The sequence below is a fragment of the Epinephelus fuscoguttatus genome, linkage group LG1, assembly GCF_011397635.1.
Source record: "Epinephelus fuscoguttatus linkage group LG1, E.fuscoguttatus.final_Chr_v1".
Classification (NCBI taxonomy): domain Eukaryota; kingdom Metazoa; phylum Chordata; class Actinopteri; order Perciformes; family Serranidae; genus Epinephelus; species Epinephelus fuscoguttatus.
The window spans coordinates 47,047,216-47,075,051 of NC_064752.1; the positions used below are offsets into that span (position 1 = coordinate 47,047,216).

The 27,836-nt window shown below is 42.2% G+C and overlaps 1 protein-coding gene across 3 annotated transcripts in view; it reads left to right on the forward strand.

The window, feature by feature from the left end:
• The window catches only part of plxnb1b (plexin b1b), a 176,740-nt gene that overhangs the window by 138,953 nt on the left and 9,951 nt on the right, over positions 1-27,836 (forward strand). For all 3 annotated transcript variants that reach the window (XM_049566004.1, XM_049565924.1, XM_049566056.1), the window contains 22 exons: positions 846-1,002; positions 5,203-5,311; positions 7,578-7,686; positions 8,531-9,475; positions 13,622-13,756; positions 13,888-14,010; positions 14,737-14,830; positions 14,960-15,126; positions 15,374-15,525; positions 16,370-16,475; positions 17,435-17,571; positions 17,806-17,982; positions 18,101-18,332; positions 18,424-18,666; positions 20,514-20,693; positions 20,828-20,976; positions 22,865-22,965; positions 23,356-23,573; positions 23,668-23,846; positions 23,944-24,010; positions 25,433-25,579; positions 25,722-25,887. In XM_049566004.1, coding sequence (XP_049421961.1) covers positions 846-1,002; positions 5,203-5,311; positions 7,578-7,686; positions 8,531-9,475; positions 13,622-13,756; positions 13,888-14,010; positions 14,737-14,830; positions 14,960-15,126; positions 15,374-15,525; positions 16,370-16,475; positions 17,435-17,571; positions 17,806-17,982; positions 18,101-18,332; positions 18,424-18,666; positions 20,514-20,693; positions 20,828-20,976; positions 22,865-22,965; positions 23,356-23,573; positions 23,668-23,846; positions 23,944-24,010; positions 25,433-25,579; positions 25,722-25,887 — 4,093 coding nt within the window. The remainder of the gene's footprint in view (positions 1-845; positions 1,003-5,202; positions 5,312-7,577; positions 7,687-8,530; positions 9,476-13,621; positions 13,757-13,887; positions 14,011-14,736; positions 14,831-14,959; positions 15,127-15,373; positions 15,526-16,369; positions 16,476-17,434; positions 17,572-17,805; positions 17,983-18,100; positions 18,333-18,423; positions 18,667-20,513; positions 20,694-20,827; positions 20,977-22,864; positions 22,966-23,355; positions 23,574-23,667; positions 23,847-23,943; positions 24,011-25,432; positions 25,580-25,721; positions 25,888-27,836) is intronic.

The window sequence follows — 27,836 nt, forward strand, 5'->3', positions numbered from 1 at the left end:
GGTAAGTCTTTTTGGGCCCAATGGCGTAACGTGATGGGCCTGGATGTTGTAATTCCACGTTTATCACTGTGTGAAATTGGCTTCAAATCCTGCACTGTTTCTGGGAGCTTGACCTAGGAAGATAATGCCATCCCACAATTCCTTGTTGCAGCAACATTTAAAGCGATGCACCAATCCGCCATTCATGAAACAAACGCTGTGCCTATTATGCATAAATTTGAAAATAAGTTTCATTCAACCATACTAATTGGGATTCTTGTGGCTGAATATGAGAAGACAGGAGAGTGAGTGTGAGCAGTCGTTCTTATATGACAGCCATTTAGTTTTACTTTTGTGACTGGTAGCCCATATTCCTTTTTTTATTTCAAATCTATCTTTGGTAAGAAAGTAAGATCTTTCACCAACTCACTTGTTCAAGTTTATATAGCCTGCATGAAACAACACAATGAGAACATATTGGATGAAGTATCTGAGAAGCACTTTTAGTAGTGCATCTTCTTAACATTGTAGTTTTATCACGATAGACCCATCTCAATAATATCCACTGTCACATAATTATGGAGCCGAGTTTAAGTACAGTTGGACATTCTTGGCACTGCGGCTGTCTTTGCATAAGTCCTTATGAACTCTCCTTTATATCTTTTCTCAGCCTCATGACATTTTCCACCAAGGTCAAGTTTAGGAAAAGATAAAGTATGTCATTTTGATCTGATCTGTGTGGCCACACTGAGCTGCATTTTAGCATGTACAAATATGGTTTAGATGGGGCTCAAATCAACAGCACAGTAGTTCTGACTCCGATGATTTACCAGGACTTTGAATCAGTGATTTTTGTCTTCTGTCAGGTGTCTCTGTCAGTCCCGGGACTCCCAGTGTTAGAGAAAGAGGAGTCCTACTCCTGCTACTTCCAGGACAGCCACAGTCCTGCCATTGTCACCCAATCCGGTGTCACCTGCCATTCTCCTGACACCAGCCAAGTACCCATGGTGCCTCCAGGACAGGGTGAGTGTGCTTTGAACCCCAGACCTGATTGTAATTGTTTCTGGAACAAAGCTGATGAAGCTGAAGTTTAATTACTGGTTTAAACCTTTCAACTTTGGAGGATTTGGCTGCATCCTGTCATGAGATTAATCTTTGTGCACTTGTGTGTGAGTGTGTGAGTGCGTGCGTGTGTGTGTGTGTGTGTGTGTGTGTGTGTGTGTGTGTGTGTGTGTAAGAGAGAGAGAGAGAGAGAGAGAGAGAGTTTGCATGCCCAGACATACCATACATGTATACTGTTCAGTCTCTGTGTCCCTGAATCTAGGCTAACCCAATCCATTTTTTCTAAACCAGCTTACACAGCAGGGAGTAATCTGTATTTTAAAGCAGACAACTCCCCATAAATCTATTTCATCGAGCGATTCTATGCTTTGATATGAACTTTGATTTTCCTAGGTATTGTTGATTGTTAAGCGTGTTGAGAGCAGCCTGTTTGTTATAGTAAGTCAGCGGCATCGATAAAAGAAGATTTACGGGGGCATGTAAATAAAAATTGAGACCTCTACAGAGGTCACACTCACCCAAACATTCACATGATTTGTGTGCGTGTGTGTGTCTCTCTCGTGTCTCTCTCTCTCTCTTATACAAACACATACACACACACACACACACACACACACACACACACACACACACAGAGGCAGGTTCCCATGCTTGCATTCCTGAAACTTGCAGTTTGTTTTAGTTCTCAGGGTGCAGGGCTCAGGGAGAATCGGCCTGGGGAGTTTACTGAGATCTGGACACACAAGCTGCATTTAAGGATATAGCTGCAGCTTACCTTTACTTAAAGAGGTTTAGTGCCAGCACTCACTTAACAAAAGGCGGAGCTGGAGGCCTGTAAGGGCAACTGTTGCTTTAAAGCTGAAGATCAGATTCTCACCTGACTGCTGCCTGTTTAACAAAGCTTCTGATGTGGACTGATGCAAAAAAAAAAAAAAAAAATTGTATAGTTTTTAAACTCAGGGTTCTCTTCAAGTCCAAAATGTATAGAGACTGGGTCATCCTTATCTACCAGCAAATTTTGTACGTAAAAACTTTTCAATAAGTGTTGAAAAAAAAGAGAGAGAGAGAGAGAATTCTCCACCCACAGAAAGTAACAAGCTGGACCCTAAATCCCAGAATACACCGTGTGATGTTGGGCTGTCCCAGATATAAGATGACCAACATGAAAAAAACATAGCAATATCTTTGGTCGTGCTCTAAAACAGTGGCCCTACGTTGCACAGTGAGAGAGGTTCAAGGATGGCTGTTGTCACGGTCAAAGACAGCCTGGGATAAAATTATGACTGAAATTTGGGATGACCCTCTCACTGTGTGACTGCTGTTACGAGCTCTCACAGCAAAATTGGTATGCCAAGTTGGCCTCCTAGCCATGACTGCATCAACATTCTCCCCCTCCTCCTCTTCCTCAGACCTTTTTGACGCATAAATGCCGCTATAGCCAGGGCTCGATTCATGTTTGCTTTCACATCAAACTTGATGTCATACCCAAGTTAATTAGATCCATGTTGCACAGTGTAGCTTGCACTAAGCTTAAAAGACTGCTAAGATTTCACAGTCTGTTGGAGGCTTTAAGGGGACAGTTCACCCTCAAATCAAAAATCTATATTTTTCCTCCTACCTGTAGTGCTATTTTACAGTCTAAAGTGTTGGAGATATCAGCCGTAGAGATGTCTGCCTTCTATCCATTATAATGAAACTAGATGATACCTGGTTCACCAAAAAAGCACCAAAAATATACATTTGAAAATTTCAACAGTAGTGTCTCTTGCCAGAAATCATGACCTGGTTACTAAAGATAACACAGACCTTATTCTGAGCATTTTCATGTAGGAATTAATTTCTTTCTATCGAACTACACCTGCCAATCGTATCCCTGCGCAGAAGGAAGAGTGCATCTGGACAAGAGTATCATGCTTGTGACAGAGTAATGTGTAAATATTAATGGTGTCTTCCTCAGCTGAGCTATAATTTTAGCTAGCTTAGTGGTGCCAGGTGAGCTTGCAGCTACCTTCTGCGTGGTGATACAGGTGATGGGTGTAGTTCAGTACAGAGAAGATAGTTCCTGCTCACAACAAGGTCAGGAGGTCTTGAGTAACCTGGTCCTGATTTCTAGAAAGAGACATTACTGTTGAGTTTTTCAAATGTATTACAGTTATTTATTTATCTATGTTTGGCGCTTTAAGCACCACAAGCTGAGTGCCATCTAGTTCTATTATTTTGGAAAGAAGGCAGACTTCTCTACAGCTGATATCTCCCACACTCTGCAGCTCACACCAAAACTATCTAAGACTGATAAATAGCTCTACAAGTGGGAGGTAAAATGTGTATTTCTGATTTTCTGGTGAACTGTCCCTTTAAAGCTGCACTTAACAATGTTTTTATAATAACACTGGATCAAATGACTGTGTAGGGTTAAAATTTAATTAGAATCATGCAAAGCAGCAACAAAACACTGGGCTCACCTAAAGTATGCTAAAGCTGTTGTCCTTTAGGCATGTACACGTTAAAGAAAAAATCTGTTTTCACATCATAGCTTCTTATTTTTGTAGTTTGGACCAGAGTTTCTATCAGTGATCACTGACTGTACTCATCATGTTAATTGCAGTCAGATGTTCAGACCAGTTGGGATTAAAATGATCTGATTTGGAAAAGAAAATGATGGTGACCGTGTCCCAAACTGCCCTTTGTAAGCAGTGTTGGTAGGGTGACTTATAAAATGTATTCCACTACAGATTACTGAATACATGCCTAAAAATGTAATTTCTAACTTATTCCATTAGATTACTCAAACTAAGTAACATATTCTAAATACTTTGGATTACTTTTGTAATACTTCAGAATCGTCTTGCCATTGTCGTGTGGAGGTATACTGCACACACTTTTTAAAAAATCTGTTTATGAGAAAAACACCTCATGATTTTTACATCCTGTCCTAACAGCGTCACTCCCTGTCCATGGCATGACATGCACTTCTGTTACATCATATAAACAAACCATATAGGCTACCTGTCAGCTGTGCGTGCAACTGTAGATGTAACCACTTGAAAGATGGTCGAGCACTTGCTATCTTTCTGTGTTTGTCATTGGTAAACAGATAGCACATGATTTATATTGAGATATATACTGGAAATGAAGTACAGTTTAACCAACAGCAAGTTGCTTGTTATGATCATTTATCAGAAACCTCCAGCTCTCTGGCGATCTCCATCCAGCTCAGCTGCCACCTTATTTTGGTTTTAAATGAGGAGGTGTTGTGCAGATAACCCCTCATTTCATGAATCAGCCATTCCTCATCAGTTGCGACACTTTCAAAGTGAGTGACAGGAATAAATACAAAGAGGACATTCAATAAGTGCTCAGCTCAAAATGGCTCACTGCATCATTCGTTGCCAGTTAGGACCTTCCAGTGCAATCAGTCTGATTTTGTTGCTGTTGCTCTGTTAGAGTAAATAAAACAAATCATTACAAAAATAATCCCTTCTGTTTTTAAAGACAGTAATTGTATTCAGAATACCACCAATTTAAACTGACTAATTACAGTTACTCATATTTTATATTTTCAATAATGTTAATTGTATTCTGTTATTCCCTAACCCTGGTCGTAAACAAACATCACAGTTTAGAAACCAACTTCCTGGTTTGACTTTGGCTCACTGTACTTACTGTAGTTGAGTACAAAAAGTTCTCTTGTGCAACAGGATTATGATAATAATAATTACCAACATTTTGGGTGCATTAACAGTGTTTTTCCCAAATCAGCTGGTTCGGAAAGTTTGTATAAACTGAGTAGAGGATTTTTGTAAACAACAGTAAGAAGTTTAGTTTTACGTGATTTTTTATCATGGGTTTTGAGCATGTGTTTGATGGCAGGGAAGTCTTGGAGTCTTGAGTCCTGCTGTGTTGATGTCTGCACTCTCTGGGCTGAGCATGGAGATGGAGGGTGCACATGAGTTTTATTAGGCATCTGGGTTTTGGCTGTCTGGACCAAACTTTCTGCCACATTCTGTCACTGTGGAGTGAGAAACATTGTACTCATCCCAGACTTTGTGAATCAGTGGTGATAATGGCCCTGTCCGCATGGTGCTGTGCTCAGGTAAAACATGATGTGGTTTTTAGCTCTTCCTCATGCTGTCTTTCCTCTCTGTGTTTTGTCCTCCTCAGACTTTGTCACAGTCACCTTGTCTCTTCGCTTCGGCGACGTCACTGTCACAGCGAGGGATTTCACCTTCTATGACTGCACGGCGGTTAAGGAGCTGTCTGGCAGCATGCCGTGAGTTACCATGATTTATCGGCTCTGCTCTCTTGTCTCCTCCCGATTTGCTCTGCTCATTGCAGACCTTATTATCAAGGCTTATTCTCTATCTGAGGCTGTTGACATCCATTTTGTATAGGGCTGCACAATAAATTGTTTTTTGTTGTTATTGTGATGTCAACTTGGGTGATAACCATTGTAAAAGACTGCGAAATTGCACTTTAAATATAGTAACAACATGTTAAATTGCATTCTATCAGAAGGCACTGTTTGTCTAAAGTGCTTCATGTTGTTTACTCTCTGGCCAGTCAGACAGAGCTCTCATCGTTAGGCAGGGTCCAATAATAAGAATCCCCAATGGTTATGTCAGGCCAGTAAATACAATCAATCAGTTGCCCAATTGGGCTAGTGCTTAAAAAAGCGAGTGAGCAATGTTACTAAGTCTGCTCTACTCTCCAAGACTTCACTCTGCTGCCTGTGTCTGTCTTTGCACCCGAGTGTACTACACAAAGACAGACACGGACAGGCTGGTTTACTTTATAGAGGAAATGGCAGGAAATCCTAAAGTAAGAGTTGAAATGACAATAACATTTATAATCTCTTACAAAAAATCATAACTGGGTAAGGAATAGGGTTGCAGCAATAGACCGGTTTCAAGGTTTACCGGTATATAGAAGTTGACGGTTATTATATCTTGTACATTTGCTTATCTATGCTATTGAAAAAAAGATGCAACTAAATGCTGAATCTCCCCTTTATTTTAGTTACTTATATACTTTGGCAGCAAGTTGATTTCAAAATTCTGAGAATGTGACAGTTTTCTCCAGTAGTTCTTGAATGAGGCTATAGCATATTTGTCTTTGATGACTTTTCCAGCTAAAATTCATGTCGCGTTTACATTGGGCAGAAAAGTGGTGGCAGGGCGCTGTGGAGCGCTTCTTCCCAGCACTTCATAATAACAGTGTTCCTAGTACTCTTTTTAATGATGTGCTACACTGGGGTTTTATTTCTCTTACAACAATATCTTGACAATAACGTTACCTGTAGCCTTTTTGTTCTTCACATCTTCTAGTAAGGTGCCATAGTGCTTGAGTTCAACAATAAATCGGTTAAAGAAGGGTGTGGAGACGGACCATTTCCATTTATGGATATGGAATTTACCAAGAATGATCAGACGCTAAATAATATAGGTAGAATTGTTATTCCATAGAACACAAAATATAACATCACATCAAATACATTAATCTGAATCTTGCAAATCTGTCCAAAATAAAAAAGAATCAGCAAAGGCAGATAGACAGTAGCTAAAGGAGCGGCCATGCTGTCACCAGTGCTTTTCTGAAATGTTCAGAGATTTTCAACCAGAAGCACTCAGATGGGCTACACAAAAAAAGTCAGAGCACTTGAAAACAAAGGCTGGGCGTGGAACTATTATCTCTAGGTGGCTGCATGCAGCTACATAGCTCTCTCTCCTCATTGAGAACAATTGCAAAAAGTTGCAGACACAAATAGCAAAAGAAAAAAACGCTGTAGGCACAAGCCCTAAGGAGCAACTCTCAGTAGGCAGAAGCAAATAATAATCCAGATGGATTTCTTATGTGAAATTGAAAAAGATGTATGTAGCATTTGGGCTCTATCATGCCTGACAGACACATAATAATAGAAGTACTGTGACCACAATACAGTTTACCGTGAACTGGCTCCTTTGCAGAATATCCTTCCATTCACAGAAAGTGAAGAGAAATTTAGATAAAGCTGCTCTGTTTTGATAAATGAAAGAAAATGATTAATGATGAGCCCTAATCATAATAGATGAGTGTTGTGCCCTCTCAATATCACTGTGTTAAATTATTGTTTAGTGTCCTTACTGATCTCCTCTGTGTTTTCACACATGTTCGCTCTGTCAGCCTCTCTCTCTTTCTCTCTCTCTCTCTCTCTCTCTCTCTCTGTCCGTGGCAGCCCTCCTCTCCTCTTCCCACCACTCTGATAAGAAACTGAGTCTCAATTCAATTAGATACTGACCTTTCTTACCACTGAGGCCAGATTGGAAACAATTGGATTATTCTGTGTGGCACAAGCTACAGTAGCTGTATCGTTCTATTCTCCTTTCCCTTCTATTTTAAGATAAAAAGCCCACACTACTTCTATTATACCTCTCTCCACTCTTCTCTTCATGGCTTCATTGTTTTCTTCCTTTACTCTTTGTCACCTCACTGCAGCGTCCTTACACTGATGGTGTTACTTCATGTCTCTGATCTGTACATCCTGTTATTTCTGTGTGCAGTTGCCGTGGTTGTGTTTTGAGCCGATGGGGCTGTAACTGGTGTGTTCACCAGCACTTGTGTACCCACAAGCCCACCTGTGAGGAGGGGGTGATCATCTACAACCAACATGTAAGTTACTCAAACAGAAGACTTCTGATTGCACAGCACACTCTCAGATGTCAAAAACAAAGATGTCTTGAATCATTGAGTTTCACACAATCACAGCAGGTGCACCATGTTATACACAGTATCTGTGGGGACAGGTTTATATCCAAAAGGTCAAAGGTCAACCTCAGTGTGCCATCACAATATTCTGCATAAAACACTTTTCTGGCCATTACTCAGTGTCATATCTCAGGAAGAGAAGGGGAGACATTTGGTCAGATATTGAATCGGTGATACTCATCTTGAATCTGTACTGATGGAAGAGAGGAAGAGATGTATGAAGCATCCACATTTTCACAGACGTGGATGTAAACTGTAAGAGAAACTTGACTGGTTCATGGAGGCATACCACTGTGAAGCAGTAATTCTAGTTTAAGTTCCAAGATGAAAAAACAGGTACCAGACAAAAAAATGCTTCAGTTACTGGTTCGGTTAACACATTTTTTTAAACTAAAAGCACACAGGGTGTTGGCGGACTAGCACTGAGTACCTTACAGGAGTGTTTTTGATCTATAAGAACCTGGTAAGTAAATTAATGGTTAAAGTTTTCCTGTTTAGACAGAATGCATTTTACATACATGTATCAGTGCCCACATGTTTTGTTGTGCCTCATATGCCAATTCAAGCCAACTTTATTTGTAACAAAAATCATTGCTGTGCATGTGTCATAAGCAACAATAACACAATACTAGCAGGTTGTGTTTGACATCACATTTAAGTTCAGTTAGTCCTTTTTCCTTTGTCCATTAGTTTTTTGATTTGTGTCTCATCCTGTCCTCATGTCCTCCCCTCCTCCTCCCGCCCTCAGTTTAAACTCCCCACCTCAGCTCCTCCCACAACCAAACCTATGAAAGTCATGACAACAGCCCCGCCCACAAAGGCTGCCATGACAACCAGCACCATGGCCACCACCACAACAGCTCCAACAACAACTATTGCTACAACAACTGCAACCTCTGTCACTGTAGCAACCACTCAGGAGCCAACCACCCCTCCTGCACCGACTACTCCACCCATGACCACTACCAGCCTTGAGCCAACCACCCCACCGACCACCCTGCCCCCTCAGCCTGCAAGCACACTGCCATCCACCACGCCAGCACCCACTCCCCCTTTACTCCCAGAGGTCAACACCGGGACGGAGGAAGAAGCTAAAGCAGGAGAGCTTTTTGTTGTCACCGGAAGTGACACAGAAGGTGCAGCAGTTACGCCCACTGTCAACATGGTATCCACAGAGTTGGTGCCTGTCACTGTGGCTGATGGTCTAGACTCTGTGGTGCCTTTGATCATCCCGCTACATGAACCGGATTCCTTCCCCTTGGAGGTGGTCCCAGAATCGCCCCCCAGCCACACCCAGGAAGCTGAGGGAGCCTTAAGCCTGGCAGAGCCTCCCACCCCAGCCTCATCTGGCTTCCCCCTGCCCACGCCCTTCTCTGTAGGTGATCCTGGTGACTGGGAGCCCTCCCTTGACCTGGACCTGACCCAGACTCCCACCCTGAGATCCACACAAGAACCCCAGACTGAAGCATTAAGCCCAGGCACCAACCCTGAGGTGCTTCTCTGGCCTAAAGAAGAAGTAGACGTCCACGCTGAGACTGCCGTCCAGTCAGAAAATGACACAGCCACATTTTCCGCTGCCACAGTGTTATCAGGTGATGGTGAGGTTGACCATGCCCCCCCATCCTACCCCCACCTGCTTGATACGGACTCAGAGCTGGACTACCAGTATGATCCAGCTGATGCCTTTCTCCCGGTGAGTTCAGCCGCCTCCCTCCTCCTCCTCCTCCTCCTCCTTCTTCTTGATCTTCTTCTTCTTCTTCTTCTTCTTCTTCTCAAAGCTTCAGCAGCCTCCCAGCGCTTAAGGCTCCCAACTAGACTCTCTACTCCTGCTATAGGAACAAAGCTCAAACCAGCCTCCCTGTCTGCCCTTGTTTCCACTGTCTGACACCTGTGTTGTTTTTGTTGTTTTGCTTTTGTTTCATAGACTGAACCCAGGAAAAACAGCTGCTCCAGTGTGAGCTGCAACGGTTGTTTTTGAGTCAATAATTTTCCTTTTTACTGATTGATTACATTTACAGCTTACTATTACTTTTAAAAACCCTTTGAAAGTTTTCTTTGACGATGCTGTGTATGTGTGTGTGTGTGTGTGTGTGTGTGTGTGTGTGTGTGTGTGTGTGTGTGTGTGTGCGCGCGCGCACGTGCGTGCGTGCATGCATGCAGTTAATGAAAGCAAGATGATTGTTACACTGACACAGTATTTCCCACATTAGGTCATATCCTTGTCTGTACATACAGTGGAGCTTAACAACTTAAAGTCCCCCTGCAGACACATTTTAAAGTAATACTTATATTAATATTAATATGTTCTTTAACAAGATTAGTAAAAAATACACCTCTGAAAAGGGTTCAGTCTTTTTTTTCTTTGGTGAAGGCATGTGAGGGGGAAGGGAGGGAGAGACAACAGCATAAGTGAAGATGATTGGCTTAGGGAGAGTAAAATTTCATCATAAACCAATCAGAGGCAGAGTAGGGCGAGTATTCACAAGCACTCAAGCAGGGTTGCAGTGTGGGCTTGTTTTTTTTGTGTCGCTTACAAATATTAGTAGTCACAGGTTGCGTTTTTTTGGGCTTGTTTCTAAGGTGGAGTTGCTTATTCGGGCTTGCTCTTTAAACGTCGCCTTTTTCTCTATATATCCGTCTAATAAGTTATTTAAACGTATGATAGTATGTCGGACTGCAGGATGTTTCCACAGTTCTGCTCCCTCCGCCCCTCTCCTTCTCTGCATACACACAGGTGACGGTCAGTCAGTGAGACTTTTCACATTTAAATTGTGCGATTAATGGAGGTTATTTAACTATTTTGCTAACAAGTGGGCGAAATATGGAAAGAATACAATAAAGATTTGTAGAAAGAGAGAGGATTTGACTTCAAGAGGGGGACGATTCAAAGGCAGTGTGCAGATTCAGATTCTGTGTGAAATATTTTGTATAACATTTCGTAAACAATGAACATGGCTACTGATTTTAAAACTGCTATGGTAAATGTGTTGAACAAACTGGAATGTACATTTTCTTTAAAAGAGGGGCAAAGGGGTGCACTGAAAGCTTTTATTGAAAAAAAGGATGTGTTTGCCGTCCTTCCTACGGGGTTTGGTAAAAGCTTAATTTACCAACTGGCTCCGTGGATCGGGAAAAAGATGGGACTCCAGTGAAAACCCAATGGCTATTGTCGTTTCTCCGCTAGAAACATATTTTAGGGAAGTGCTCAGACATTGCCCACTTTAGCAGAGGGATGTGAAAACACCTCTCTAGTGACAAACCTGGCACAGATACAAGTCAAGGTCAGACACTGGCCGGCAGAAACAGAAGAAAAACCCATTTTCCAGTAGGACTGTGCGATATGACGATATATATCATGTGACGAAAGAAAAATGTCTATCGTCTCATATTTAGCTCTATCGTTTATATTGTTGTGACGCAAATTACACTTTTTATGGCAATATTTTTCGTCATTTGGAGTCTGTCCATCTTTTGCACGGATCACGTTGATGAATTACTTTTCTTGGCTTTTTAATTCGCGAAGCTTTTATGGCACTTACACTAACATAACGAGTTTATATAACTCCGCTGTCTGTCTCTGCTGTGCTGCACACACTGACATTTGGTTACACTGCGCTACTTATTCATTGTACTAAAATGTGCTATATCGTGATATGTATCATTATCGGGATATGAAATGACCTATATCGTGATATTTTGGTCATATCGCCCAGCCCTATTTTCCAGTGGTGGGGGACTTTTAAGAAAATTTGTAACTATGATTTTTCTGACCATTATTATGATTTATCATGTGATTATTTTCTATACATTTCTGTAAGATATGATTGTGCCAAGTATAACCACAAACTTGTCTTGTTTCTACATGAAGAGAATCAGTTGAATTAATGCAGTTGCTTGAGATAACTAGTTAGAGTAAACTTACCTAGTTATCTGAAGAAAACTTGAGATAGATTAAGATATTACCTTTGTGGTATACTTTACGCCACTTAGTAATAATCTCATATTCAAAAGTATTGTTCCGTTTTTGTAACAGCTGCATAATTGGCCAGTAACGGCAGTACTGACAAACTGCTGATAGTGAAGTTACACCTTTTACAGTATGTCAGTCAAGCCAGCAGCAGCAACATGCATTTTAGCTTAATGGTGTGGCTCTGCTTATGCGATGCTCTGGAGCAAACCTGAGCAAGCTTGACACAGACTGGCAACAAACAATTTTGGCCTCTATAGCTAATTTCCCCATGACAACATTATTAGTGGTGAATTTTTATACAATTCACCTGATTACATCGTTTAAAATATGGTCACCTTTGCTCCAAAAATCCAAGTCCACAAGCCAAATGGTGACGTCTTGGTGGCTACCTCCATTAGTTTTATATAGTCGATACCAAAAACCAGGCACCCACCTTACCCACAATGCAACTTGACCACTGACAGTTCGGTCAGAGACTGGGATGTGTTATGTTAGCAATGGCTAAAGTAGCCTAGAGCCTGTAGCCTGCAGCAGAGATGAACAGCTACAGAGGTCTGCTCAGCTCACTTCTTTCTAAAGGTGCGGGCACACCAAACCGACATCAAAGAACTAGTGGCAACGAAAGCCAACTGTTGCGTTGTCTACGTCGCCTCACGTCGCCCTGTGTCAGTTGCATATGAACACACTACAAAGACTACATCCAACGGCCAAGCAGCACGTACATTGTGTGCCTGCGTGAGAGAGAGCGGAGTGAGACAGTGGGACATCTTGTCAGCCGAGGGGTTTGTGCAGCTGTGCACTGCAGCTCCTCCATGGACTATTACATCCAGACGGTCCTGGTGTTTCCTCCGCAGGCTCCACTTCACTCAGCTTCACTCAGCTGCCCGATAAACCCGCTGCTTCTTCCCACTTTAACCTGAATAACAAACCAGGGCTTGGTGCTATGGTTGGATCCAAACGGAGAGCCGGGGCTAGCTCAGAGACTAGCGGAGGCTAACTGGCTGTGCTTCTCTCCAGTCATGCTGCGGCTAACGCTCGGCTAGCTGCTCCCAGCTAGATCCTGTATGTTATTCAGGTTAAACTTGCAGCGGAACTGTCAGGCAGCTGAGTGAAGTGGAGCCTGAGGAGAAAGCACCGGCAGGCAGATTCACTCGCTACAGGGGCGAGGAAATAAAACCTGAACAGCCAATCAGAGTGATCTCTCTCACAAACAAGCTCCGCCGCTGATTCAACATGCTCAATTGGCCAAAAAAGCCACCGACACTGAAGTGCCGACGGTGTGGGACACACCGCAAAAACTAGGGCGACAGACGCTCACCGACGGCCCGACTTTGGTCAGCAGCTGATCATCGACTTGGTGTGTCAGGGCCTTAGCTCCACACCTCTGGATTGTTCTTACTTTTCAAACTTGTAGCTTTCAGACCTGACTGATGCTGACTCAAGTGACATCACTTGAGGCCATTTAACAGACTTCACACAGCTCCCTCTGGAGACACTAAGGGCTTTACAACTTAACAACTTCTTTACATATCCAGTCGTACTCGCCAACTCCTGTAAACAAACTTTGATGCGTCAAACCAGTTGAGTTCCCCTTTAAGACAACTGTCCACAGTTTTGTGGCATTAAAGCATCTATGTTGCCTGGGTTCAGACCTTTGAATCTGCCCACAGCACTGAGTTTGAGTTGACTGATTCTGAAGATGGAACAGGAGTGTAACAAGTTGATAGTTCTGCCTGAAACGTGTGTGTGTGTGTGTGTGTGTGTGTGTGTGTGTGTGCGCGCGCGTGTGCGTGTAAAAAACGTAATGATTGAGTGAAGAAGGCAGGACTTGTGTGTTAATACCTTGAATGTGTGTGTTTTGGGTCACAGGGGGATGAGGGTTCCTATGTCAGCTGGGGTTCCTCAGCCTGTCCCTGTGTGGAGAAGGTCCAGGGTTCATCCCTTCTCCCTGTCAGAGTGGAGAGGAAGATCACTTTACTGGCCCGCAACCTGCACCTTTATCAGGTACACCACACAAACACAAACGCACACACACACACACACACACACACACACACACACACTCAGCCCTTACATAGGTCAAGGATGATTCTATTGGCCTTGGCTTTATCAAACACAAGTCTTTATGTGTTCAGGATACGGAGCTGGACTATGAATGTGTGTTGGTCATCGAGGGACAGACGGTGGTGGTGGATGCCTACGTGGAGACTGATGACATGAATCCATCAAACTTTGACATCACCTGTCAACTCCACCAGGTCTGATAATGTGCAGTCACTCTTTATAACACAGGGGCACTGTGTAGGACTTAAATCCAGTGCATGTATTTAATAATGATAAACTTATGTTTTTTGAGGTAGGATTAAATGTCTACTTTCATATCTGATATTGTTACAGTGTCACAAATAGTAGCTGGCCATTTTTTCTTTTTTTTATGCCTGTGCACCAGCGACAGCTGTGGCCGGGGGCAGTATGTTTTTCAGGCTGTCTGTCTGTCTCATTCTCGTAAAGGCGACATCTCAAGAACGCCTTTAAGCAACTTCCTCAAATTTGGCACAAACGTCCGTTTGGACGCAATGATTAACTTATCAGAACTTGGAGGTCAAAGGTCTCTGTGACCTTGAATCTGTCACATTCTTGAGAGTGCAAAATCTCAAGATGGCTTTGAGGGAATTTCCCCAAATATGGCACAAATGAACTAATTAGAATTTGGTCGTTAAAGGTCAAAGATCAGTGTGACCTCACAAAACATGTTTTTGGACATAACTCAAACATTCATACACTAATTTTTATCCAAGAGGTCATCTTCACTGTGACATCATTATGTTCTGTAAAAAGCGGTGAAGCATCCATGATTTCACAGACATGGATGTAAACTGTAACTGCAACTTGACTGGTGTGTGGAAGCATACAACCACAAAGCAGTAATTCTATTTTTTTTATTGTTTTTTTTTATAATTTTAATGAAACCATTGTTTCTCCAGTACACATATTCTGCACCAGTGGATGAATACAATGCCATGGTATATGTGAAGAGGAGGGACACCTTCCATGTGGACAGCTCTCCTGATCTATACGGTGAGGTCAAGTTCTGCTTGTTCACACTTAACATATGTCTGTTTTCCTCAGAGAATTTTTTCTTCAAAGAAAAACACTTATTGTCACGTAAACATTGTCTGATGCTCTTGTTTGTCTGTCTGCCCTCAGTGACTCTGTATAACTGCTCTGTGGGCCGCTCTGACTGCAGCCGCTGCCACACAGCTGATCAAAAATATGGTTGTGTGTGGTGCGGTGGTGCTCAGGCCAGTTGCTTGTATTCCGACTCTTGTAGTGAGCCCATACAACAGACATGCCCTGCCCCTGTCATCCACTCTGTGAGTATTGAATTTTAACCTCTTCACTTACTTTTGTGTATTTTGGGTGGGCTGGAAACACATAATTGAAGATTTATGATGCATTAGTCACCATTAATCTTCTTATTTATGATCAGAGCTCTTTCTTCACCATCAGTGTCGGTGCTTAAATAAATCAGCAGTTACAGATGAATCATTAAAAAGAGATACCAAGTGTGTCTGTCCAGAAATTTTCTTATTAAATAAAGCATTCCCTCACTCCTCTCAGATTGAGCCACTCTCTGGCCTGTTGGAAGGCGGCACCTTGGTGACTGTCTCAGGTTCTAACCTGGGCCAGAAGGCTGAAGACATCCTTCACTCTGTGTCAGTAGCTGGGATTCCTTGCACTGTCATCCCAAGCCTCTACGAGGTTTCCTCCAGGTACACAACTGCTGCTTGGGGGGGGGGGGGGGGGGTCCTTAATTTTCATGTTTGTAAAAGAATACTTTGACAACAAAATGATCATCTGTATATCAGTTACTCACTTATGTTAGGTTGAATTCATGATGATCACTTTGCTTTTCTTGCATGCCTTCACAGTGAACAAAGAATCAAAAAACAAAACAAAAAAGTTGATAAATTTAAATACATAGGGGCCACTTTTATCAGCAGTAAAACTCATATAATCTAATTATAAATTAATAATCCAAGTCTCATTTAAACAGTCTTGTGCTCAGTACTTTCCAAACACTTCCACCTAAACACTCATGCATAGATGAGTAGCACGCCTGGGTAAGCGCATTCATCTGAACTCTGCTTACATAGTAAGGTTGCAACAAAAATGTATGTGTTTGGGAAGTACTGAGCATACTACTGGATAGATGAGACTTGGATATACTGCATGAGTTGTATGAGAGTTTGTAAACAGATGTTTTGATATAGTTTTGCTGTGCTCCCTGTTTACTTCAATTAATCAGGAATTTTCTCAGTTTTTGGATTCTCCATTGACCATGGAGGCATGTGAGAAAATCAAAGTTTCCATCATGAATACAAATTAACATGGGTGAGTAACTGAGCAAATGGTGGAAATGGTCACTTTTGGGGAGTGAAGTGTGACTTAAAAGGCATGTGATGAAATCCTTTGTAAATCGAGCAGATATCTCAAAAGTAAACACTAGTAAACATACTCAAAAGCATACTTGTTACAGCTGAACCATTGCCAGGTCGCATGCATGACCCCACTTTATTGTGAGCAACTGTCCCAAAAATAAATTCTGTGTTCCAGGATTGTGTGCAGGACCAAAGCCAGTGGAGGAGAGAAGGTTGGCTACATGTCTGTGAAAGTGAGCGGAGGAGAGTTTGGTGTGTCCAGCCAGACATTCAGCTACCAGGTACATGAGATCAGATTTAATTATAGTCGATTAGATGAGCTTTGTTAACAAGTCGCGTTGTTAGCAGAAGCAATGAGTGATAGCTCTAATGTGTCAGATTTATGGGGATATATTGGCATAAGTTGAATAATAATGATAATTATTATTGCTGTGCTTTTGTTACCTTAGAATGAACAGTTTATATCTACATAGGGAGCAAGACTTCATTTATGGAGATCGCCGTGTTGTACCACCATGTTTCTACTATAGCCCAAAGTGGACAAACCAATCACTGGCTCTAGTTAGAGACATGCATGTCATCTATTGCACGTCTGTCCGTCCTGGAAGAGGGATCCCTCCTCAGTTGCTCTTCCTGAGGTTTCTACCATTTTTTCCCCCTTTAAAGGGTTTTTTTGGGGAGTTTTTCCTTATCCGCTGTGAGGGTCCTAAGGACAGAGGGATGTCGTATGCTGTAAAGCCCTGTGAGGAAAATTGTGATTTGTGATATTGGGCTTTATAAATAAAATTGATTGATTTATTGATTGATTGATGCATGTTTTTGCATCGGCCACTGTAGTTAGTTGTTGTTCTGCAGTGAGCAGTGTCAGAAAAAAATTGATTCATAATGTGAAACTGCTTTTTTTCTGTTTTTACTGGTTTAAATCACCTGGTTCGTTTGTTTTGGAGAGGAAGAGACCTCTGCAGATAATTCGGCTCCCACTAAAAACCTCCTGAACAAAAACACTGATAGAATCCTAACCAGGAGAAGTTTCACCTGGTTGCAATCAGCAGTCCTCACCACTGGATGCCACTAAATCCCCCTAAATCTTACACACTGTTCCGTTAAAGCATATAGGAGACATACAGTGTTGTAAATCAGACAGTTCTTTTCATTTTTAAATAAAGCTGTTGATTTGAATTGATTTATTTAGATTGATGCAGTCAACAGCTTTCTTCTCCCATCCTCTCCTCCCTCTCAGGACCCTTTTGTGATGGGGGTGTCTCCTGAAAGGGGGCCCAAAGCCGGAGGAACATCCCTGACAATTACTGGCCGAAACCTGCTGACAGGACGTCCCTCTGACCTCACCATCACTGTGGGAGGGGTGCCCTGTAGAATGTAAGACCCTCTCTCTTGCACACATATACACACCTGCACAAATGATTACTGATGGTCTGTTGTTGGTTCAAAGTAAGCTTTAATGTAGAAGCTGCTATTACTGATATTTCCTCTGTCACCATAAAGACTTCTTCACTAACAATCCCTCTGCCAGTATGACCTTTGACCTCCTCGTGTCAGAGGGGGGAAGAGAAAAGACCATTTCACTGAGAGTATAACTCTGTCTGTCCTCAGTGTGTCAGAGGTGCAGAGCTCCAGTGTTCAATGTGTGACAGGCAGCAGTAATAAGACAGGAGATCAGCGAGTCACACTGCATTACGGCAGCAGCCAACGCCACCTCCACACTTCAGCCTACCGCTACACCCACAACCCAAACATCACCGAAGCCAAGCCCGCAAAGAGCTTCCTGAAGTGAGTCTGGCAACCTGACCTTCAGTCTCCTAGCATTCACCTCTTGTTCCTGCTTAGAAAGTTGTTAGGTGCAGAAAGTGCCGTATGTGCAGAATGTAAGAGTTCTCTGTGTGTTTAGTGGTGGTCGGCTCATCCGTGTGTCGGGACACAACCTGGACGTGGTGCAGGAGCCCCGGATGGTGGTGACCGTCTCTCCCTTGGCATCAGTCAGCCAGAATAAAAGAAAGAAGCGAAGGAGGAGGAGGAGGAGTGGAGAGCAGGGGGAGGACAGGCAGAAGACTTTGGGAAGGCCAGTGAGGATGGTTCTTGAACCTGTCTGTCCTGGAGACCCACTCTGCTCTGTCAAGCAGGTCTGTGTGTGTATGCTGTTTTATTTTTTAAACTGAAAGCAAGTTTCTTCCTCTACTAAATGTCTTCTCTGCCCCCTCCCTATCTCATCAGTTCACTGAGCGCTGTGAGGTGAACTCCTCCTCCCTGATCCTGTGCCGCTCTCCTATGGTGGACTCTTCTGCCTTGGTGTCAAAGGTCACTGCAGAGTTTTTATTGGACAACCTGCGCTTTGACTTCAGCAGTCTGAGCCCTCAGAGCTTCAGCTACGCGCCCAACCCTACCCTGCAGCCCCTGAACCAGCAGGACCCTCTAAAGGCTTACCGCTACAACCCTGGCAGCTTCATCCAGCTGGAGGTCAGAGGACAGACAGTGATAGGCAGGCTGCTCTGGAAGTAGTCCTTTTACTGAGTGAAGCAATGAAGGCATTGCCAGTTTGTCTAATGTACAAGTGTGCTTTGTTATATTTATTGATTGATTGATTTATAAAGGCTTCATCAAGTGTGTGGATGATGTGATACACACAGTGGTTTCACATTATTCCACTGATCAACAGGCAGCAGTAACATGGCAACATATGCTGCAATGCACCAGCAGCGTCAGGGAGCTGTTTCCACCCGTCCAGACTGTGCTTTGTCAGTCTCAGGTGTACCTGGCCTCAGCTCAGCTAAAATGATAAATTTCCTGTCACAGTCCGTTACATATCCACCAGCTTGCCAATATGCAAACAGTAGAATTTTCACTTTAACATAAATGTTAACATGGTAACAACTACTGGACAATAACATGGTGACTGTAAACATGTTATCATGAATGTCCAGTTGAGGCAGACGGGGATTCTAGAGTAAGAGGTATCCAGCCCTGGACTCGTCATGTCTACATTCACTTATGCCACTATTTTACATCAATGTGAAAGATCATCTAAAGGGACAGTTCACTCCACAATTAAACATATATAATTTTCATCTCCCCATGCAGTTGTGTTTATCAGTCTAGATTGTTTTGTGGTGAGTTGCTGAGTGTTGGAGATATCGTCTGTAGTTACACCCTCTGACTTTATCAGTGTGCAGAAGGAAGTGTGCATCTTCTCGTGGATGAGAGACTCATGCTCGTGACAGCACAAGTTGTAAACAATAATGCCATCCTCCACAGCTGAGCTGTAACATTAGCTAGCCCAGTGGTGCTTAGTGAGCTGGCAGTAGATGAGACATTGCTGAAGAGTTTTTGAATTGTATGTTTTTGGTACAGTGAGCACCACAAGCTGTGTGCCATCTAGTATATTGGGGCAAAAGCAGACACCTCTACAGCTCCAACACCTGGTAACTCACACCAAAACTATCTTAACTGACAAATAGCACTACAGGTATGAGGAACAATATGTTTGATTTAGGGGTAAATTGTCCATTTCAACATTCATCCTCTGTCAACCTTTTAGCTATTGTTTGACTTAGTTAAAGCTTCTGGGGGCAACAGCAGGAGATCCAGTGTAGCCTGTGGATATTTGGGCTAAAACTTCCTCCTCTGTGCACCACTCATTGTTCACAGTTCAATCAGTACTTTGAGACACATCCAGTCAACATTGCAGCAAATCTCTCCAAACAGATACCTGCTTATTAATGCAAATAAATTAGAAAAAAAGCTAATAAAAAGCCAAATTGTCATCAGATGATAGTTGATGGGTTTCAGGTTTGCATTTTGGCCAGTGCGTTCCGCCTCTCCACACAGACTGTTTACATGCAGGCAACCAAAGCCCTTCAAACATGAAAAGTCAATACTACTCAGTAGGGGTGTAAATCACCTTTTTCATCATGATACAATGTTATTAAGATTCTTTGGACAACAGTACGATATTTGCCAATAATACAAAGTCTGCTACAATACGATTTTGATTAAGTACGATTCAGGGGCCTGCGATGGATAAGAGATGATATTATGTGCCCATTTAACACAGTCTGTTACAGAACAAGCTGCCACCCCTTTCTTTTATACTTTTGGCCACAAAGATAAAAAGGCAGGTTTTGTGTAATGTCTGGCAAAGATGTCAGAAAACAACTTAAACCATTCTTGCTACTTTAAAATCTAATAAGATTGAGAGTTTTTACAAAAATATATACCGTATATACTGTACTGAATTTATTTTTCTGTATGGCCTGAAAACAAAGGAGCAAAGATAAACCAGAAGTTCCATCTCTGTGTGTTCTCAGGGGGAAGACCTGGACCTGGCCATCACTAAGGACGAGGTGGTAGTGTTGATTGGGGAGGGTGTGTGTGCTGTTAAGACCCTCACCAAAAACCATCTGTACTGCGAGCCGCCACCTCAGCAGCCTGCACCAGGACCCAGCAGCAAGAAACGCGAGGGCTCCGACAATCTGCCTGAATTCACAGTGAGTCCACACATTCATTTGCAAACAACAGAGGAATCATTACGTCTTCCGGCTGTTTGTGCACCTGACAAGGACACTGCTGTGTGTGTGTGTGTGTGTGTGTGTGTGTGTGTGTGTGTGTTTGTTTGTTTCAGGTCCAAATGGGCAACCTGAACTTCTCCCTTGGTAAGGTTCAGTATGACAACCTCAGCCTGTCCACCTTCCCTCTGGAGGCCCAGATTGGAGTAGGGGTCGGGGCATCCATAGTCGCCCTCATCGTCCTCATCATTGTGCTCATTTACAGGTCAGTGGGTGCACTGTGTGTTTCTTTGCAAGTTTATTCAAAAGTGCACTAAGTAAAAGAAAAATTACACATAATTTGATCAGTTTATAGGTCAGTTAAAGGGACAGTTCACCCTGTAATCGAAAAAAAAAAGTATTCTTCTTCATACCTGTCATGGTGTTTATCAGTCTAGGTAGTTTTGGTGTGAGTTGCCATGTGTTGAAGATATCAGCCATAGAGATGTCTGCCTTCTCACCAATATAATGGAACCACGTGACACTCAGCTTGTGGTGCTCAAAGCACTGAAAAATACATTTGAAAAACTCAACAGCAATGTCTCTTTCCAGAAATCATGACCCGGTTACTCAACATTATCCACAGACCTTGCTATGAGCAGTTTCATTTAGGAACTATTTTCTTCCTGCCAAACTGCACCCACTAACGATATCACTGCGCAGAAGGAAGCTGTGATACGGTTGCTGTTGAGTTTTTCAAATGTATTTTTTCAGTGCTTTGAGCACAACGAGCCGAGTGCCATCTATTTCCATTATATTGGAGAGAAGGCCGACTTCTCTATAGCCAACCTCCATCACTTGTCAAGTCACACCATCTATCACCAACTATCTAGATTGATAACAACAGTAATTAGAGCTTGGTAGTGAACGTTTCTGGGTAACAGCTAAATTGCTATAATGCTATAAATTAGGCAGCAGAACTGTCAATTCAAATAATGATGAAAATGCATTAATCTCCTAAAACAACGGGGCTCAAGTTGTAGCCCACAGTGTAACAGTGTAAATCCACAGCAACATTACACTTCCTTTTTACATTTCCGAAGGCATTATAGGAAATGTACTTTCAAAATGTACAACAGGGATGGGAGAAGGCACAGCTGTCTTCATTTTGTATTGTGTAAGAACACAAATATTATTCCGTGGAAAAATGATGTTTTTTTTATTTTGTTTTGTTTTGTTTTGTTTTTTTGGAATGAGGTAGATTTTTCTGAGCTTCCAAACTGCAGGTAAGATCAACAACCAATCATGTTGCACAGAATAAAAACAACACAGAGGCTCCCTTGTCCAAACCAGGAAGGCAACCTCTATCTCTTATACTTTAAACCTTGACAAAGGCAGCACAAATCAGATCCGCTGCCTTTACCTTTCACAATAAAAGCCCCAGACATATACACTGCATGACTTTACCAGAGGGAACTCAAATTCACCCAGAGCATTTTGCTAAAAGGAAACTTAATAGAAAATAGCTTACAGTGCCTACAGCACCTTCAGACAGACTGTCAGACAGTTCTCTGGGTCAATAGGATCCCAGTTGTTGATCCTCTGCCTCCCCAGATCCAGCACTAGCATCCCCAGTAGGACCTCAACAGTCATTTGTTCCTGAAGGATGAGCTCTCACGAATCTGTTCAAACCCATTATTGAACAAATGTTACAGCTGTCTCAAATTTGAATCACTGACGATAAGAATAGTTTTGATACGAAATATTGGCATGCAAGGATTTTTCACTTTCATGTCATTAATTCATCACAACCCAGGTGTGTAAAAGCCTTAACAGTTACACCTCTGTGTGTTACAGAACCTTTAGACAACCAACACTATTAGACAGGGAGGGAAGAACATTGTTAGGTCATGACATGTTTTTTTGAAGTGCCACAGTGAGAACTGGAGGATCAGGATAGTCACCATACCAGGCAGTGTATCCATTCTGCCCCAGCATGACCCAAGATTAACCCTGATCCTTACTGGTGGGGGATTGTTGGGTCAAATTACTTGGGTCAGCTTTTTTCCCAATCTCATGGATTTCCACTAATCCAGTGTGAAACTGGTATTATTTGTCCTCTATCTTCTCTCCCCACCTGACCCTCTGTTCCCATCTTTGTTACTGTCTGTCAGGAGGAAGAGTAAGCAGGCTGTGAGAGACTACAAGAAGGTCCAGATCCAACTGGAGAACCTGGAAACCAGCGTGAGAGACCGCTGCAAGAAAGAGTTCACGGGTAAAGAGTATGCCAGAAGAGTAACATTACATTACAAAGGAGAGAACAGGAAAGAGAGGAAGGAGGTTTGGAGAGGAGAGGCAGAAGAACAAGAAAGTTTATTTTAGTTTGTGGAGGCCAACAGATCCACTTTGTTTTTATTCTGGCCTTATGAGATTATCCCATTACATCACATCTCCTGGATGAAATGTTCCTCACATCCCACATGGCTGCTGCAGAGGATTTTAATTTTAGCCTGCCAACAAGTCCAGTGTCAATATTTACCAGCTCCTACCTCCCAACACAGTTCTAGACATGCACTTTGAATATAAAGTATGGTAGAAACTGAAGATAAAGAGCTTGTAGTAAAACCTCCTGATCTGTCACCCTTCTCCCACTACCGCGACTTAGACCTGATGACGGAGATGATGGACATGTCCAGTGACCTGGTGGGCTCTGGCATTCCTTTCCTTGACTACCGAATGTACGCTGAGCGCATCTTCTTCCCCGGCCACCGGGAGTCTCCGCTGAGGCGAGACCTGGATGTTCAAGAGTGTCGAAGGCAGACGGTGGAGCAGGGATTGGTGCAGCTGTCCAACCTGCTCAACAGTAAACTCTTCCTTACCAAGGTTGTCATCACTGTCATCAGTGTCATGAGCAGCTTTGAGACAATACCCACATTTTGAGCAAAGGAATAATTTGCTACTCTTCTTTTCTTCTCAGTTCATTCACACTCTGGAGAGCCAACGGACTTTCTCTCCCAGAGACAGGGCATACGTGGCCTCCCTGCTGACGGTGTCGCTGCATGGCAAACTGGAGTATTTCACTGACATCCTCAAAACTCTCCTCAATGACCTGGTGGAGCAGTATGTGGCCAAGAACCCCAAACTGATGTTGCGACGGTAAGAAGAAGAACGAGAGTGAATGTGGTCATGTTGTGTTGTAAAGATGCTCAGCAGCGATTCAGACTCAGTGTTTTGTTTTGTTTTTCCTCTGCAGAACAGAGACAGTGGTGGAGAAGCTGCTGACCAACTGGATGTCCATCTGCCTCTATGCTTTCCTCAGGGTCAGTCAACACATGATACATGGTTTTATATTTCTGCTATAAATATGCAATCAAATGTCATTTCAGTCAAATATGTTAGGAGCACATAAACTGATACTGTTTAAGGTAGGACTTTTTTTAGGTGGTTAAAATATGTTTTGTTTGTGATCCCCATCCACAGCAGTACATTACTTAGCTTCCATGTTGGACTCTAGCCTGCTTCTCCAAACTGGGGGTGTGCTGACTGAAATCTATCTCTGAACTATGTGTAATATGTAATGCCTGGCAATGTGCTCCAAAGAAATATGGGACATCATTTCACAGCTCTACCACTGGGTCCATACAATCTAAACTGACAGTCAACAGTTATTTATAGAAAAAAAAAAAGAGCCAACGACTAACTAACTAACTAACTAACTAACAGCAGGGCAGGGATACGCACTGCTGAAACTCTGAGAGCTGGTCATAAATAATACTGCTACCTTATAATCTTCACGTGGGGCATCGGCCTACAGTTTATGTTATAGTTTAATGAGCTCAGTAGTAATATTAATAGTAACCGTAATATTAATAGTAATTGTAATAGTACCAAGGAAACAGCCACATCAAAACTATATATGTATGCCATTTGGAATGTTTTTCAGTACAGTTTGTGTTGTCCTTAGTTGCACTAAAGCAGAGTCCAGCACAATAATAATAATAAATTTTATTTGTAACGCACTTTTCATAAAAAACAAATCTCAAAGTGCTACAGAAGGCAGTCCAGATATGCTGTGCTAAGAGTTACAAACAGACAACATGATAAAATACATCAAAAGACTGGCACAGGTCTGATTTTCCAAGCCGCTTCCAAACTGGAACAGTAACATGCAATACTGCTCCGTTCTATAACCTGACCTGTTGACACAAGATCAGTGGCCCGTCCCGAAACCACAAATCCTAAAATAACCATGCACTGTTATAATTTGGTCAGGTAGCACATTTAAAGTGATTATTTTTTTAATACATTTCATACATGTGAATCTAAGATAATACATTTTCAAACTAAGGTAATTCAGGAAATGCAGTGTAAATGGATATTTTTTACTTATTCTCATAATACTGAGCAGCATATCTCCACAGTTAACCTGCCTGTTAGTAAGTCATCTGATTGAAGGGGTTCTCATATTCCAGGTGGTAGAGGAGACAGAGCCGACACACAAAGTCAGCTGTCAGAGGATTAAAACACTGAGTTAAATTAGTATTCTAACTGTTTTATTTTAATATATTTATTATTTAACACCTACAATGTTCTTTACCATCCGCAAATCTCCTCTTTTACAGGTCACCCAATGCAGGACTCTGCACTTAAGACATGTTTTGTGTAATAGCCAATGTTAGATGTTACTTACCAGTCCAAAAGAAACATTGCAAGTTCATCATAAGACCTGTGTGTGTGTGCAGGACTCAGCAGGGGAGTCTCTCTACATGCTGTTCAGGGCCATAAAGCACCAGGTAGACAAAGGACCTGTGGACGCTGTGACCGGCAAGGCCAAGTACACCCTCAATGACAACCGCCTGCTGCGAGAGGATGTAGAGTACAAGACCCTGGTGAGGAGAACTCTGACTTTAAACCAAATTATCATTTACATCTGATTAAAGAATCCCAGACATCCACCATGACCTTCAGGAAGTTGGGCTATTTCCTCTTTCCTTCTCTCACACCTCTTGCTCTCTCTCTTCTCTTCTGCAGACTCTGAATGTTTTGGTGCAGGGTGGAGGAGTGAATGAGAGCCAGCCGCTGCCCTCCAAAGTGCTGGACTGTGACACCATCACACAGGTGAAAGAGAAGCTGCTGGACCAGGTCTACAAGGGCACCTCCTTCTCCCACCGACCCCACGCAGACTCACTGGACCTCGGTGAGAGTCCATACACACCAGATCACACACCTGGCACTTTAGATACATTCTGATATTTTTGCTTTTCATCCTTATATCAGTAAGCAACAGCAATATGACAGAAATGATGGTGGTGTGAATTTCCGTTTCTGTTGTTGAGCTGTGGCGCCCTCTACTGCAAGACAAAAATAAGTACAAGAATTTAATTGGTCCATCTTTCATCTAAGTTAGCACTGCTAAAATGACAATATGTGCTGTTAATACTGACAAGATCCATAAGTAACCAAAACACCAGCTGGAATAAACATGGAACAGGTTGTCTACAAGAATCAGACACTGTAGTTTAATGCTTTTTAAGACCCTTTCAAGAACATCTTTAAACAAATTAAGACTGATTTTTGGAAAGTCTTTGTTTTCTTATTCAAGTATTGTAGGTAAGTCTAAAGGTAAGCAGTATACATGTAGTCCCTTGCAGAGGTTCCTACAGCTCAAGGCAAAGACTTCTTAGATCTAAAACTCTTTAAATGACACCTGAAATTTAAGGGGGAAAAAACACAAATCAAGTCAATTAGGATTAGGGACAGTTTTGACAAAATATTTATTGTAAAATAAAACATGTCCTCTAGTGGAGTTGAGGGTAGAACAGAACTGGGAAGTACATGGTGTTTGTCAGTGGGTTTCACAATATACATGTGGGATTGCACAGCCTTGATTCCCATTGTATCGAGCTTGAAATTATCTTTGCATAAAATAAACAAAGCCAGGGCACCCAGTAGCTCAGTGGTTAGAGCAGGCGTCCCATGTACAAAAGCACTGTCCTTGCTTCAGCAGCCATGGTTTCAATTCCAGCCTGCGGCCCCTTGCTGCATGTTCATAATTAATAAAATCCTACCTACCTTGGCTTAGCATTTTTAAGGCTTTTGAAAGATTGACTTCAGACATTCTAGTGCTGACTAAGGCCTTATTTTTTGATTAATTCATTCAATACCTTTTAAGACTTTTTAAGGATCCGCAGGAACTTAATAGGTTTCATTTATGTAGAAATATGGTTATTAGAGCGAGTCTGGTTCATCTACATTTTGCCGACAGGAAAGTGCAAATATAAAGTAAAACAATAGTGTTAGGTTACGTGGCAGGTTTAAAGATTTGGAACATCAGACATGGAGAAGCAAGCTTGCCTTGTTTTCGACAGATAGCAATTAAAGGATGGATAAATGAAATCAGAAATAGTGTATGTTGCAAAATTTACACAGAATCCCTTTGTTAAAGACACAATAGCAGTATGGTATATGGAACATAAACATAGAGGCAAAACACCAGCATTATCCCAGTTTACTCCAAACTGGGGTAACTGACTTCACACCTGGTAAGAGAGATATGAGCTTCAAAATCTGGGCTGAGAAAGGCCTGTGTAAAATTGAAAATTGCAGACCTATTTGATAATGGCATTCTTGTGTCCTTTAAAGATGTTAGACAGAAGTAAGACATCCTGCCAAAACATTTTATAAATATCTGCAGATTAGAGGCTACATATTTAAAATACAAAAATCCTTATCCTTACCTACTCTCACCTCTGTGGAAGAAATAGCAGTAAAACACCACTCCAAGAGGGGCCTAACTTCACGCTTTCATGAAACAGTCATGGATGGCTCTCAGATCTCCTTAGAAATTAAAAGATTTACATGGAGTGAGGACTGAAACAGTGAGATCTCAGTCAAGGACTGGCAGATGATCAGCTTAGAAGCTCAAACACCTTCAGTAAATACCATTTTAAATTACTACAATATAAGTGGATAATGAGAATATATCAACTGTAACCGTGTTAAATAAATTCAATGCTCATACCCCTGACTAGTGTAATAAATGTGGAACAAAGGGTACAGTACACTGTTTCATTGCCTTTTTTTTTTTTTTTTTTTGGTAAATTGTAAACTAAGTAAGGCAGATACAAAAATGGCACTCTATTGCTA